Consider the following 13,361-nt stretch of genomic DNA (forward strand, 5'->3'; position numbering starts at 1 on the left):
TTTTTTTTTTTTTTGGAAAAGAAAAATTAGGGATAAAATGTCCCTTCAGGTTGATCCATATCGGTTTTCAGGATGATGGACCCAATTCAATTATGTGTACTTAAACCATTTGATTTAATGGATGGATGGATAAATGAAAGAGGTCTTATTGTCTTACATATAAGTATCCAACACCTATCCTCCTTGCTTTTAAATATACTCTTTCTTCACCCTTATGATGGTAGGAAATAGGATAGATCGATGTTGAATACTCAAATGTATTTTGACTGTCATTGGTTGGTGATGAATGGGTGACATCTCCAAAACGATAAAAGGAAAGCATGATCAACCCCCTTTAGATTATTTGGTGTTTGTGGGTAGAAAACTACAGGCATTGATTTATCTTTTTTCATTTATAGGAAAATAGTGAGCTCGACATGACGGTAAGAGTCCGTGGGTTGCAAAATGATGTTTAACTTTGACAATCACAGGTAACCCTTGTACTAATACATCCAATTGGTATTAGGGGTTTTTTTTAGTGAAGTAAATGTATTAGGGTTTGGATCATGATAGAATGAACATTAATGAGGAGTGAAATCCATTACACAAGTTTTCTGTTTTATCACACATATATGGTAATAGGGGGAAAAAAAAAAAAAAAAGAATGCTATTCGTCTGTGCTTTGTACACCTTGACATAGAACACTATGTCGGAGTCTTCGAGCCAGGGACGTCTTTTCATAATGTTTGTGTCTAATTGTAGAGAATGCAGACGGCTAACATTCTTACTCATTTGAGAAACCCTTTCCATTTTTCCACTCCTTACTGTACAAAATCTCACTTTCCATGCAATCATCATTTGCTACCTAATGGATGGGCATGAAATTCATTGGATTCACATTGGGCATGGTTGAGATTCTCCAAGGATGTCTTATATCAACCAGAATTCCACTTATTTTTGGCCCATTCCATAGACTGACCCTGCAGAATCCCTTAATGTGAAATGCATGTTCCATTATTGATCACCTGTTCAGAGTCTTCAGACTGACTCAGATCCACAAATATTATTAACTTGATGCTGACCTCCAATACTTTTAACTCAGTACCAACCGCTATATCAATTTCTTTCTTATTTATCAAAATGATTCCCATTGATTGACCTTCAATCTGGCTCAAAGACTCCAGAATAGTGGAGGACTAGTATAGTTCATGTGAACACATCTGTAGTCCACATTGTGATATGACCCCCATAACTTCATCCAATGTGTTTCACTTTTCTCACCTCTGAAAAGAACCCACCCTTTTCCCTTTTTTTCCTTTCAGTGCTAGATAGGTTCACATAGTTGTCTGGTGATGGCATGGCACCCAAGTTGTCCTACTTAAACACAACCACTCTAATGGATGTTGACTATGAGTTGCCTTACCATTTCCTTGGTAGCTTCTTCTTCTTCTTCTTCTTCTTCTTCTTCTTCTACCAAAAGGCATGGCATCAGGATCTTCTTCATCTTTTGAGAATTTCCAATACATTGCTGATGACAACACTGATACTAAAGAAATGCAGGTTTCCGACGATATTTCGGCCTTTCTCGAGTCCTTATTTGAAGATTCACAAATGAATGAGGTTGAAGATGAAAGGTTACAATCCATAATTCGATCTCTAGAGGTGGAGATCACTCCCACACTAGATGATTCTAAGGACTTGGACTGTCAATGTCCACAAGTTCTATCAGAGGATGGTAGTAATTGGTTGGCTTCCGGGTCATATATGTTCCCTACACATGACTTTGATTGGATGGATGTGGAGATGGCTTCTTACTCAAGAGGCCAAGACATGGGAAAATGGTATATGGAGGATTCATGCACTGATGATCAGCTTGGTCGAATGGAGGACTCATACACTTGTTTGTGGCAAGAAACGTATGATTCTGTGTTCTACAATAACCAGGGTGTGTTTAGCTACTCTTTTTAAAGGATCAGGCCTGGCCTTCTATTTATCACTTGTGATGGGAGAAGAACAAACATAGATGGACCTCCACTTCCCAATCTCATAATTAAGTAGATATGGACTGCTGTCGAGTTCGATTTCAGATATAAAATTAATCATCTTCATGCCTCAAATGCAAATTGTTTCAAGAATTAGCATATTGTTTCTTCTTGGGTTTTCCAGATTAGGTTTTATCAGCCTTGATGTTTTATTGTATTTTCTTAGGGCTTCATATGTCTTTAGCTTTGCCTTTTAATTAATAAAGAGCTCTATTTTGTAAGACATAATAAGAAACCCATAATAGGTCATTATTTATGCTTCAAGTAGCATAAGGAGTAACATACAACACAAAGTCACAAACAAGAGAAGTAGAACGAAAAATCTTCAAAATGTTGCTCAACCAACAATCTTTGTCCAAACCATTCCAATCTCATTTATCCAATGATAGATTTCAATGAGGCCAAGGCCAAATCACAAAAGCTTAAAAGCAATATGGTTTGGAATCCAAACTGATGTGTCATAGTGGCATGCCATGATCGCATGATTCACTTTCCTCCGAGTATGTATATCAACTTCATATATTTTTACTTTCTGAAAAACATGGCAATAATAGACTTGAAATGGGAACGGAGAACTATGACACAAGGCCGGTGGTTCAGAGCGGTTCCCAAGGATAAGTTTCACAGCTCCAATTGTGGATTCTCATAAGATCCAACGATGCTCTCAGTACTCCATAGGCGTACATGGTGCCCTAATTTCTTGACAACAAAATCAATGAGATCTTCGGCAGATTTTATACAAGTGCTTTGCTCACCATGAATAGGGCTCTTCTCGCATCTACAAGGAAGGCTTGAATATACTCCTCCATTTTTTATCCATCCACCACATTAAAAAACTTCTTCAATTCCTTGATCCGGGAAAATGAAAATGGGATTTTTGATGCCAGAGGTCACGGTAAGAATGATTGATATGACATTGGGTCTCTTAGATCAAGGATAGGCATGAAACTTCCTTCTTTCACCATTGATTCCCGGAAATATGGCAAACCCTCTTGGCTTGCAACTGACAAGGGTATTTCCCTTGGAAGCGCATATTTCAGTTTGTTATCAATCCACGGGACTACTGGCGGTAAGGTTGTGTCATCCATTGTCTTCTTCATCAGTGTTGTAGAACAAGCAATAATAGCTTGCTCACATAACAAAGATAAGTGGGAAGTCAGTTCATTTTGCTCTATAAGTTTCATAAACACTGCAACCTGGTGGAGACTTAATGGAGAAGTCTTTGCAATTAACCAATGCAGAGGGTGTGGAAGACCAATATTTTCTTCCCAGTACTGTGAGAAAGCATTTTCAACTTGAGAACCCTGAAATCTAATTATTTGGGTATCAATTAGAGATCCAAGGGTTGGGAAGACCTTAGGACACGCATCTCAATACATGGATGTGTATCCTCAGATCCTCCCAACTATTGGATTACTAGTTGCCCAATTGATTGGAGAGGATTTCTACAAAAAAAAAAAAAGATCGGAGAGGATCTTTTTCCAAGTTTTGACCGATCCCTTAAAGAGATAGACATATTCTGTAATTTCTCAATTTCCTTTATGAAAAACTGAAAAACTTTTCTTTGTTGACTGCTTGTTAAGGCAAACTTCAAACTTCTCTTCAGCCCCTCATATTTTAAGGTACAAGGTTATGTGCATGGCCGTGCGTTGTGCATGGTTCTGTCCCACCTCCCACAAGAGGGGGTCAGAATGACTAAAAATGACCTTATTTGACACTTTGTAACTCATTCCAGTCTTATGAGTCGTGCATGAAGGACCTCCAAAAATTTTAATCACCGAAGTTACCCCTTCAATTCTTGTTGTTCTCATAAATAGAATTGCATTGTTTTCTTTTCTTACCTAACAAGGTCTTTGTGTAAAGCTTTATCATCATAGTCAAAGAAAAGCTTCAAGAAATGAGTCATATTAATGGTATACATGACCATTGGTAGCAAGTTTTAAATGCATTTTTGTTTTTTTACTGGTTTTTACTAGTTAAAACATTTTTTTTTTTCCATATTTTTCCTTAAGTTAAGAGAAAAAACTGCAAACGGAAAGTATTCCCATTCTAAACATGTTTAAGACTGTTCCTCTTTTTTATGGTATTTTTTAAGACTTAACTTGTTGAGCATAATGTCTACTTACATATTTCTCTCTCCCCAACTCTGATTGACCTGATTCTCTCACCAACCTGATGCAAACTTAGTGCCCTATACTTCTCATGATAACACCTTCAACTCAATATCAATGCATGGACTCCTCCAAAATAAAGCTACAAACTGATACATTTGCTGACAAGTGTTTTTAAAGTGATGATTCCCAACTCAAACTGAACATACATCACTCTGAGAGTGTGTTGACTATGTTGACAACGATGAACAACATCATATCCAAGCCATTTGCTCAATGAGACTTTGGACATATGTGGTGTATGAATTTAGAATTGGTGTTGGATGATATTCAGTTATATATCTTAGAACTTATATTGAGACATGAGATATATATGCGTTAATGTTGGATATTGTAGCTGTTTTGAACATTTGATGCAAGTATCCATGTAATAATTCCTAAATATATATATGAGTATATTATTATTATTATTATTATTATTATTATTATTATTATTATTATTATTATTATTATTATTATTATTATTATTATTATTATTATTTTGTCTCACTAATTTAAAATCTGATACGCATTTAAAACTTGTACCTTCATTTTTTCAAAGTTTACCGTTCTTTGTTTTTTAATCGTTTATCTGATCGTATCGTTGGAACATATAAGTTGTGAGGTGATCAGATTACCTTTGGTAGTGTTTCAACCCCCTCAGGGAATAATCCACTAAGTTCTTCAAAGACAATTCCTGAAGATATCAAAATCACTATAGATAGCGGCTTTGTACCCATCGGCTGATTTTTTTATTTTTCAAATTTTATTTTTTATTTTTTATTTTTATCGATTGCTAATCTGAAGTGGGCCATCAATAGAGATGGAACATGATATATAAATTTAAATTTGATGAATCTAAAGTTGGACCTTCCCATTCAAAGATTCCAAACAATCAATTCCAATAGAGGAGCCTTCCACTTGGTAGATAGTAAGTGGATTTGTCTAAGCAAACCATAAAATCCACTGGATTTGTATTTGTCTTTATATGACACTTTTACTAAAAAATTTTGATAGGTAGGCCTCACACATAGGTAGTGTAAGCCGAGAAATGGCCTTTCCCTTCCTCAAGGTATTGCAAAGTTGTGCCCAACTCTACTCATAATAAAATTCACATTTACTCAAATATCAGAACTCCTATACACCAAAGAAAGAGTAAAAAAGACTTTTGCTATCCAAAAATTTGGTGAGGAAGATATATAACAAACTGACTTACTATATTTACTACTACCATTACAGCCATTAAAACAATAATGGATGACAAACATTTGAAAATGTTGTCAGCTAAAAACAAAAAGAAAAATGATGTGAACTCAACAAGTATATATTTCCCTTCCCCGTTTAAACGTTTGTTATAGATCAATTAATTCCTCTAAGAGTCCTGACTTACCAAATATAAGGATATTAGAAAAAATTTGAGATTTTTTTTTTTTTTTTTTTGATGTCCTTATGTCTTATATAATTAAGAAGATATCTTTTACTTTCGTGAAGAACCTCAACCATACTTTTTTTTTTCAGGTTGAAACAACCCACATGGTTGGCTATAGGAACAATTCAAATTGCCATTACAGGAACCAATTTTGAGACTTGTGAATAACTTCAACCAGATTTTTTGTTTATTTTTAAGTTTAGAATAACCTCTCATATGGTTGGCTACAGGAACAATTCAAATTGTCAATTTTAAGAACCAATTTTTGAGAATTTCTAGTCAGAATATGACCATGAAAAGAAACCTTTGAGAGGCAGAGAAATTTGGAAATTAAATTTTTGCAAGAATTGGTAAGAACAATTTAGGCATAGACAAAGATACCACAATTGTTATTCAAGAAAATTTTGGTAGGAGGTAACTTAAGATATGTCCATTGTAGTAATAGGAAAACTTTCCATTTTGAAAGCTGCAAAGGTTTTCTGACTGCCAAGCTTTAGACGGAATCTTTAGATTGACACGAAGTTTTTCCATATGGAAGGGTGATGCATGTGACAATTTCAACAATATGGATATTTAGAAAATGATCAACCGTGAAATTTTAGATACCAGGGCCTTCTAGGCTAGGGATTTGGAATGGATAACATTGTACATTAGCCTCCATCGAAATTAGGGGATAAGTTTGACCCAGCAAGCCCAAGCTAACCCAAGCTCATTGTAAATTAGGGGATAAGTGATTGAGATGGAGATCACTTCCATCCTAGGTGATTCTCAACTTGGACTGTAAATGCCCAGATTTTCTATATGAGGATGGTAGCAATTGCTTGGTCATATATGTTCTTTATCCAAGACTTCGATTGGATGGATATGGAGATGACCTGTTCCTCATGAAGCTAGACATGGGAAAATGGTACATGAGGATTCATGCACTGATGAGCTTGGTCAAATGGTGGAGGAACACACTTTTTGTGTCAAGAAACATATCATGATTCTGTGTAATTGGCCTACCCCGTCTGTTATGCTAAGCTAATAACATCATTTATGCCAAAAATACGAAAGATCACTATAATTATCTCTAGACAAGTTTTAAATGTGTCAGACTGAGTAAACAGGCTCTAAACGGAGTTTAAACATATTAAGTTGAGTTGGGTTATAAATTAGTCGGTCACGATGAGGTAACTGTTGGGCTGGACCCTTGCATTGGGAACGACCAATTGTTATTTGGTCTGGCCTTAAGCCCGACAAGTTTAATAAATAAACAAGCTAATCGAGTTAGATTTTGGGCTTTTCCTGTCAGGTTCGATCAGACCTGCTGGTGTGGGTTCAGAATTGTCACCTCTAATACACTTGCTCAGATTTACCAAAGGTCCCACAAGGCCACAAGATCAACACTCTCATGATTCACCAAGGGATGAGAGGTTAAATAATGTCACTTTCCTATGCAAAAAAAGAAAAAAAGAAGTATGTGACTGATAAAAAAATTTGCCTTTATGTAAAGGTATTCCTCTTCGATGTGAAGTGATTGGAATATGTGAATTGTCTTCCTTTTTATACCTGGTGTGAATACGAGGATAATGAGTGATGTGGGTCAGAAAAGGTATAGGTGATAAAATATCTATGGTACGGATTGAAGAGAAGAGAAAATGTGTACACTATTATTATAAGAAAAAAGAAGAAGAATGACAAAGTTTTTCTAAATTGATAGCTGAATGAGTGGATGGTTCAGATGTGACGCCCTCCCCCCTCTAAATCCTGGGGTCACGAGGCATTGCGAGAAATATACCACAACATCAAGAAAACTCGATCTATGAAATAATGTGGATGACAATATACAACATAAGACTTCATTTTCATACACAAATATACCTTCTAATACATATAGTATTGGCTGGACTTAATTCCTCACGAATTGCTATCCGAAATATCCAAGTAATTCTTCTTCTTCTTCCTCTTCCTCTTCCTCTTCCTCTTTTTTAATTTAAGTATCAAATAATCTATATGGATGTTTTGACAAATACAAGACATAGTTAGAAATAATCTTTCTTGTTCATTCTATATACTAAAATATGGTTTTATCAAGTCATATTAATGATCACAAAGAATAGAATGCAATTGGTAGTTAATCAATGATTTTTTTTTTTTTTTTTTTTGGGTGGAAGAAGAAATTATGCATTAGAAATAAAGCAACAATTAAGTTCAAATACATCCCAAAGAAAATAAAGAGGAGAGGTTTGAAATTAAAGGAGAAATGATTGCGAATTTACTGGGAGTTGTGCTCAAGGAATCTCTTCGCAATTTCTTTATTAACCTGATCAACCTTACTAAACCACGAATAATATTATGGGCTTTTGAAACCTCACATAAATGATTGAGATGGGTGACTTACTTCCTCAAACAAGCACAAAATGGATCCTTGGCATCAATTTAATTTAGTTTTCTTCAAACTAAATAGAATCAACAACATAGATTTAATTTATTTATTTTCTCTTTCAAATAAATTCTATTCAAACCATACTTGATCGATACTAATCCTAAGTTATGCATATCTTTCGTCACCACTTTACATAGAGTAGTATCTCTAGCACTTTGAGTTCCTCCAATTTAAATTATATCACCCCTTAAAATTAGAGCATTCAAATGCTTCTGTTGCACATATGACATATCTATACCACCTCAAATGACTTTCTCCCAACTTATTATGTATCACATCTAGCTACATCTAGAATAATTATAATTTGGGTAAGCAAGGCCACATCAACTGAAAGTAAAAGTTAAATAGGAGTTGGGTAACCGCAACATAACTACCTCTCATCAATGTAATTAGGAGAAGAAGTTATTAAGATATTGTGTTGGGTCCTAGGTTCCATGACCAACACAGGAATCCATCTCTCCTTGAGCATGGGAAAACAAAGGAACCAGAAGGTATTGATATCAACAAAGACTGATGACAAATACCGATTCCCCAAACCCTGCCCCCATCACTAAAAAAACATACTTTTCCTTCTCACTCTCCAAACAATATAATAGCAGGGTTTTAAAACAAGGTTTGATACTAAGAACCCTAGAATCGATCATTTGATCTGAAAATCCACTGACTCGAAAGAATTTTAATATGAATATTCCGATTTAAAACAACAAAAATAAAGATTGATCCACTCCCTAATCCAATTCACCGATTTTTAAAACCTTGCCTAAGTGTCTATTGTTAACGTGTGTTTCATCAAGCCAAGCTAGAATGACCAAGACTCAAGAGGAGCATTCTAATTTTTAAGTTCTTAAGTTCTAACTTATCCCTTTGGAATTTACCACAAAAATTGTCCTCTCTGAACAATGCATCTTCATGAGCTTCACACTTTCTATCCAGTATCTACCTCCATTCCACCACAACCACCACCACTCCCATCCAAAAGAGGGGGGAAAAAATGTGAATCCACACCTTTGTACACCTACATGGAAGTCCACACGTTCCATGTCCATTTTCCACTCTCTAGTCACAACATTGACTAGATGTTGGATGCAGCGTAACGTGTTATGCGTGTTTTCATTTATATATGAACTTAATTTCGAATTGATTAGGATCCTCTACAACAACTCTAATATCTTTTACGTACATATACGAGATTGAAGAAAGATAAAAAAGAAGGCCGAAGAAATCCAAATCCAACATTTGAATTGGGTTAAGTGTTATTCACATTTAATGGTGGTGGAATTTATTACATATTACGTCATGCTTGCTTGACCATGACCTCAACAATTATATATAGTTGGTTGTTCTCTTATCCTATCATTTGTTTCTTTTCATCACTTTAATTCAGAATCTAATAGTACTATTGTACTAGCTTTTCCTCGGTGGTGAAGAAAGTTATATTTAAGTAACCTCCACCAATGCTTTTGAATCTCCAAAATAAAATATCTCATCCTTCATATGATTGACTACTAGGTGATATCCAGATTTTATTCTTGGGGACCTTCAATATTCTTTATCTCCCTATTTAACCCCTTCAATACACTTGTGATTGTTCATTCTGTGGCGCTTAGACCTCTTCACCTAATAATCTTTTTTTAATTTCTCTTCATGGCTGCCTTTGTGTCATCCTCTTCACATCATGAGAGGTGGGGAGACAAAGCTGAAATTGAAGGAAGCCAGATTCTGGGTATTGATTCAACCCTACTCATGATGTCCTTACTAGAAGAATCACCTCAAGTAGTGGAGGATGCGGCGGAGGAGGACGAAAGGTTACAATGCATAATCCAATCTTTAGAAGCTGAGATTATTAATGATCATCCCAACATGACTACAGATCACAACAGTAAATTGGATGTACTTGTCAAAGGCAATTTCGAGGATGCTCGAGCACCACCACCACCACAAGATCTTTTTGGATTAAAAGATCTGTACGATCATGATTATGTTTCAGCATCACATTCCTTGCCTACTACTATCCATGAATTTGATTGGGTTGATGATGACATGGAAATAATGAACTCTTCTTCCTTCCCAAGTAGTGATCATGAGCTTGGTGTTGGCGGTGGTGGTGGTGGTGGTGGTGTGATGGAGTACTTGTGTATGGAGTTTCCTTAGGAGAGCAACCATACTGTAGCCTCTGGCAAGAAACCTACGATTCTATGTTTGCAACTAGGTAGGGTTTTGCTAGTAAGAAAGGAGAAAGAAGAAACGTTGTTAATCTCCGCTTAACTCATAGCTAATTAAATGGTGGTGTTTCTTAGTTAGTTTCTCGTTTTTCATTTGGCTTTGTTAAAAACTGAGACAAGAATACCCATTTTCAATGGAGCAGCCATTTGAGAATCTTATCAAGCTTCACATTTATTTATTTATTTTATTTTATTATTATTATTTTTTTTTTTTTTTTCCGATATGGGTTTGATGCGTTGCAATTTTTTTAAGAAAAGTGATTCTCAGTCTGAATGCATAATCTACATCAACACTCGTACAATCATAGGAGTAATGATTATAAACTTTTCTTTTTAAAGAATGAAAATTTCACTTTCATTCCTTTTAAATTCCCATTACAATCAAACGGGGCCTACACTAAGACACCTTTTTCCTTTTTTTTTTTTAAAGGCATGTTTGGTCACCCTTTAGGTCTTAGACAATAATAAGAATATCAAACATGCGACTCTCTTTTTTCTTTTTCATCTTTTTCCCTTTTCCATGCCCTCACATTCTTTTCCCACCTTCATCCGAAGTAACTAATTTGAATCCTGGTGTTGCTACTTCTAAAGCAACATCTTGGACTTATGAATCATATAATTTGGAGATTAATTACATTGTCTCAATGTATCCTAGCTACTTTTCAGATATTTCAATGCACTACTAATGAGGATTTACTGAAAATGAGATACATGAACATGAGTGTGTCAATTCTTAGTAATCTTGTTTCTTTTGCACATATCTTTTTTGGGGAAATGAATATTTTTTTATTGTGCAGCCCTTGTGTGGAGACACAGAGGGTGGTAAAAATGAAATCCAAAAAACTCACCCTTGTTTATGCCCATGTATGCCCTTTCATTGGACCCCGTGTTGGTGTAAGATTTGCACGACAAAGGAGCATTCTTTTCTCCATCTTTTTTCTTTATGCTAAAGAAAAAGGTGAAAGTGATAATAACTTTGCCTAATTTCCATCAGTGAGAAGAGAAATTGAATTAAACAAAAACAAGATGAACTATTTCTACAAATATCACTATAATAATGTAACTTAGAGGAAATTAATTTTTCTAAATATAGTAATCAAATTTTGAAAGAAGACTCAACTCACTTTTCAACCAAAATACTTGGATTTAAAAAAAAAAAATTGAGCTAAGGAATTCATGTAAAACTTCAATACATTACCAACAATTATCATATTTTATAAAAATATAAGATTTTAAAACTTAAAATCATTACTATAATTTTTTTTTTTAAAGATAATTTTACTTCTCTTCTAACCAAATAGAGCCAAAGTTAGGATTTCTCCATTTGACCATTTTCTTAGATTTTGCAAAATTCTGTTGAGATTGTAAGTCTACATTTGTTTTACTAACAACATAAGGCTTGATGATGGGACATAATAAAGGAACCCGTGGAAACAATTCCTCAAAAAAATAAATAAATAAATAAATAAATAAAAACACTAATAAAAATAAAAAACAAAAAAAATCTAGGTGTTTGTTGGATTGTACCAAGTTGTTTGTCCATGTGGAAAATCAAACATGTCGAAGCTATACATGAAGATGAAGGTTCAAATATTGGGAATTATGATGTTATATGTAATCTCACATTGGTTTGTTCAAGCCCTTAGTTCTTTTATATACTTGAGGAGTTATCTTTACATAATGCCTTAAGGTTTTGGATTGGACCCTCCAAGTAGGACCTTGGGGCCTACCTGTCTATAATGACAGTCCCATACAACCTATCAAACATTAGTCATATACCCTTTGGATTATGCAGAAATGCTCCAATGCATGTTTGCCATTGGAAAATTTGTAGTTTCTAAGCAATAATCACATTGCAGAAAACAAATAAGTGCAATCTCACGTGAAATTATGAGGACGAAATTAAGAGTGTTAATCGGTTCAGTTCACATATATTTTAGCTGAAATCAAAATCGCACAATTTACCAAACGGTTGCACTTTCTGAAACCGCAACCATTTAGTAAACGGTTTCAGTTTCCACGGTTTTAAACGATTTCAGTTTTGGTTTATTCTATACGGTTTCTAAACGGTTAGGAATTGGTTTGCTAGTTTATTCGCATGTTTACTAAAATTTGTTTTTGGCGATAAACGATTCAATCTTGAGAATGTGAAATACAAACCATTATGTTTTGTTAAAACAACCAAACAACTAAGCAAAAGAAAATATTTTGATAGAAAATAGTCTCAAGCGTATCTAACAAGTTAGTAATGCTTACAGCAAGGATTTTCTTCTTCTCCCACCCCCAAATAATGTGTTATAATATTGAAAAATATGTATTTAATATGCCATGGTATAAGCAAAAATTGCATTTTTATCAGTAGACATTCTACTTACTACGTTGGATTAATTTAATCAACATTCCAAACAATGCACAAGCTACCTCTAAAATTACTTGCAACCTTGCAGTTTCCCTCAATCTTTGAATCAAATGAGATACTAATGATATTTTGCAACCACCTTATTTAATCTTTAAACAGGTTAATCAGATCAGTTTTGACAGTTTAAACGATTCGATTTTCATGGTTTCAATTTGGTTTAAAACCAACGGGTTAAATGGATCAGTTCAGTTTTAACCTGTTTAGCTAATCAGCCTGAAACTTGAAACCAGAACTGAACCATTTATTAAACGGTTTTATGATTTCGGTGTAAACAGCTTGATTCGATTTCGATAAACGGTTTCAATTTCAAATTCACATCCTTAGTTGAAATAATGGTTGAAATTTCTTTTAGGGAAATTTGCAGTTGGGGTACCGAACATTTAGAGAAGTACACCCAATGAAAAATGGGGTACCCAACATTAAACAATTTGGTTGTTTCTCTCCCCTTGCTTCTCTCTTTCCCACGGCAAGTTTGTATTTCAGCCGATCTACTGAAAAAGGAGAAGAATAAAGTATTTCCAATCATAATATCGCTGGTGTCCAATGCGTTCGGATTTTGAATAGGTAACACAATCATGTATGTAATTACTACAAGTGTACTCTTCTTTGTAAAACCAATTTCATTTCCCTTCCCTTTGCTTGCAAACTGATGGAGCTCAAGTGTTACAAAGTCTTTAAACTATAAGACAAGT

The 13,361-nt window shown here is 34.7% G+C and overlaps 1 protein-coding gene across 1 annotated transcript; it reads left to right on the top strand.

Annotated features, from left to right (window-relative positions):
* Positions 1–6: 6 nt before the first annotated feature.
* LOC122059291 lies at positions 7–2,096 on the top strand. The gene has a single exon (XM_042621999.1). It carries the CDS (start codon positions 1,462–1,464, stop codon positions 1,945–1,947), a length of 486 nt encoding a protein of 161 aa, XP_042477933.1. The 5' UTR covers positions 7–1,461; the 3' UTR covers positions 1,948–2,096.
* The last annotated feature ends 11,265 nt before the right edge of the window (positions 2,097–13,361 follow it).

The sequence above is a fragment of the Macadamia integrifolia genome, chromosome 13 (assembly GCF_013358625.1).
Source record: "Macadamia integrifolia cultivar HAES 741 chromosome 13, SCU_Mint_v3, whole genome shotgun sequence".
In the NCBI taxonomy this organism is placed as follows: domain Eukaryota; kingdom Viridiplantae; phylum Streptophyta; class Magnoliopsida; order Proteales; family Proteaceae; genus Macadamia; species Macadamia integrifolia.

Coding starts and splice junctions, on each gene's coding strand:
- LOC122059291 (XM_042621999.1), top strand. CDS start 1,462: ATGGCATCAGGATCTTCTTCATCTTTTGAGAATTTCCAATACATTGCT.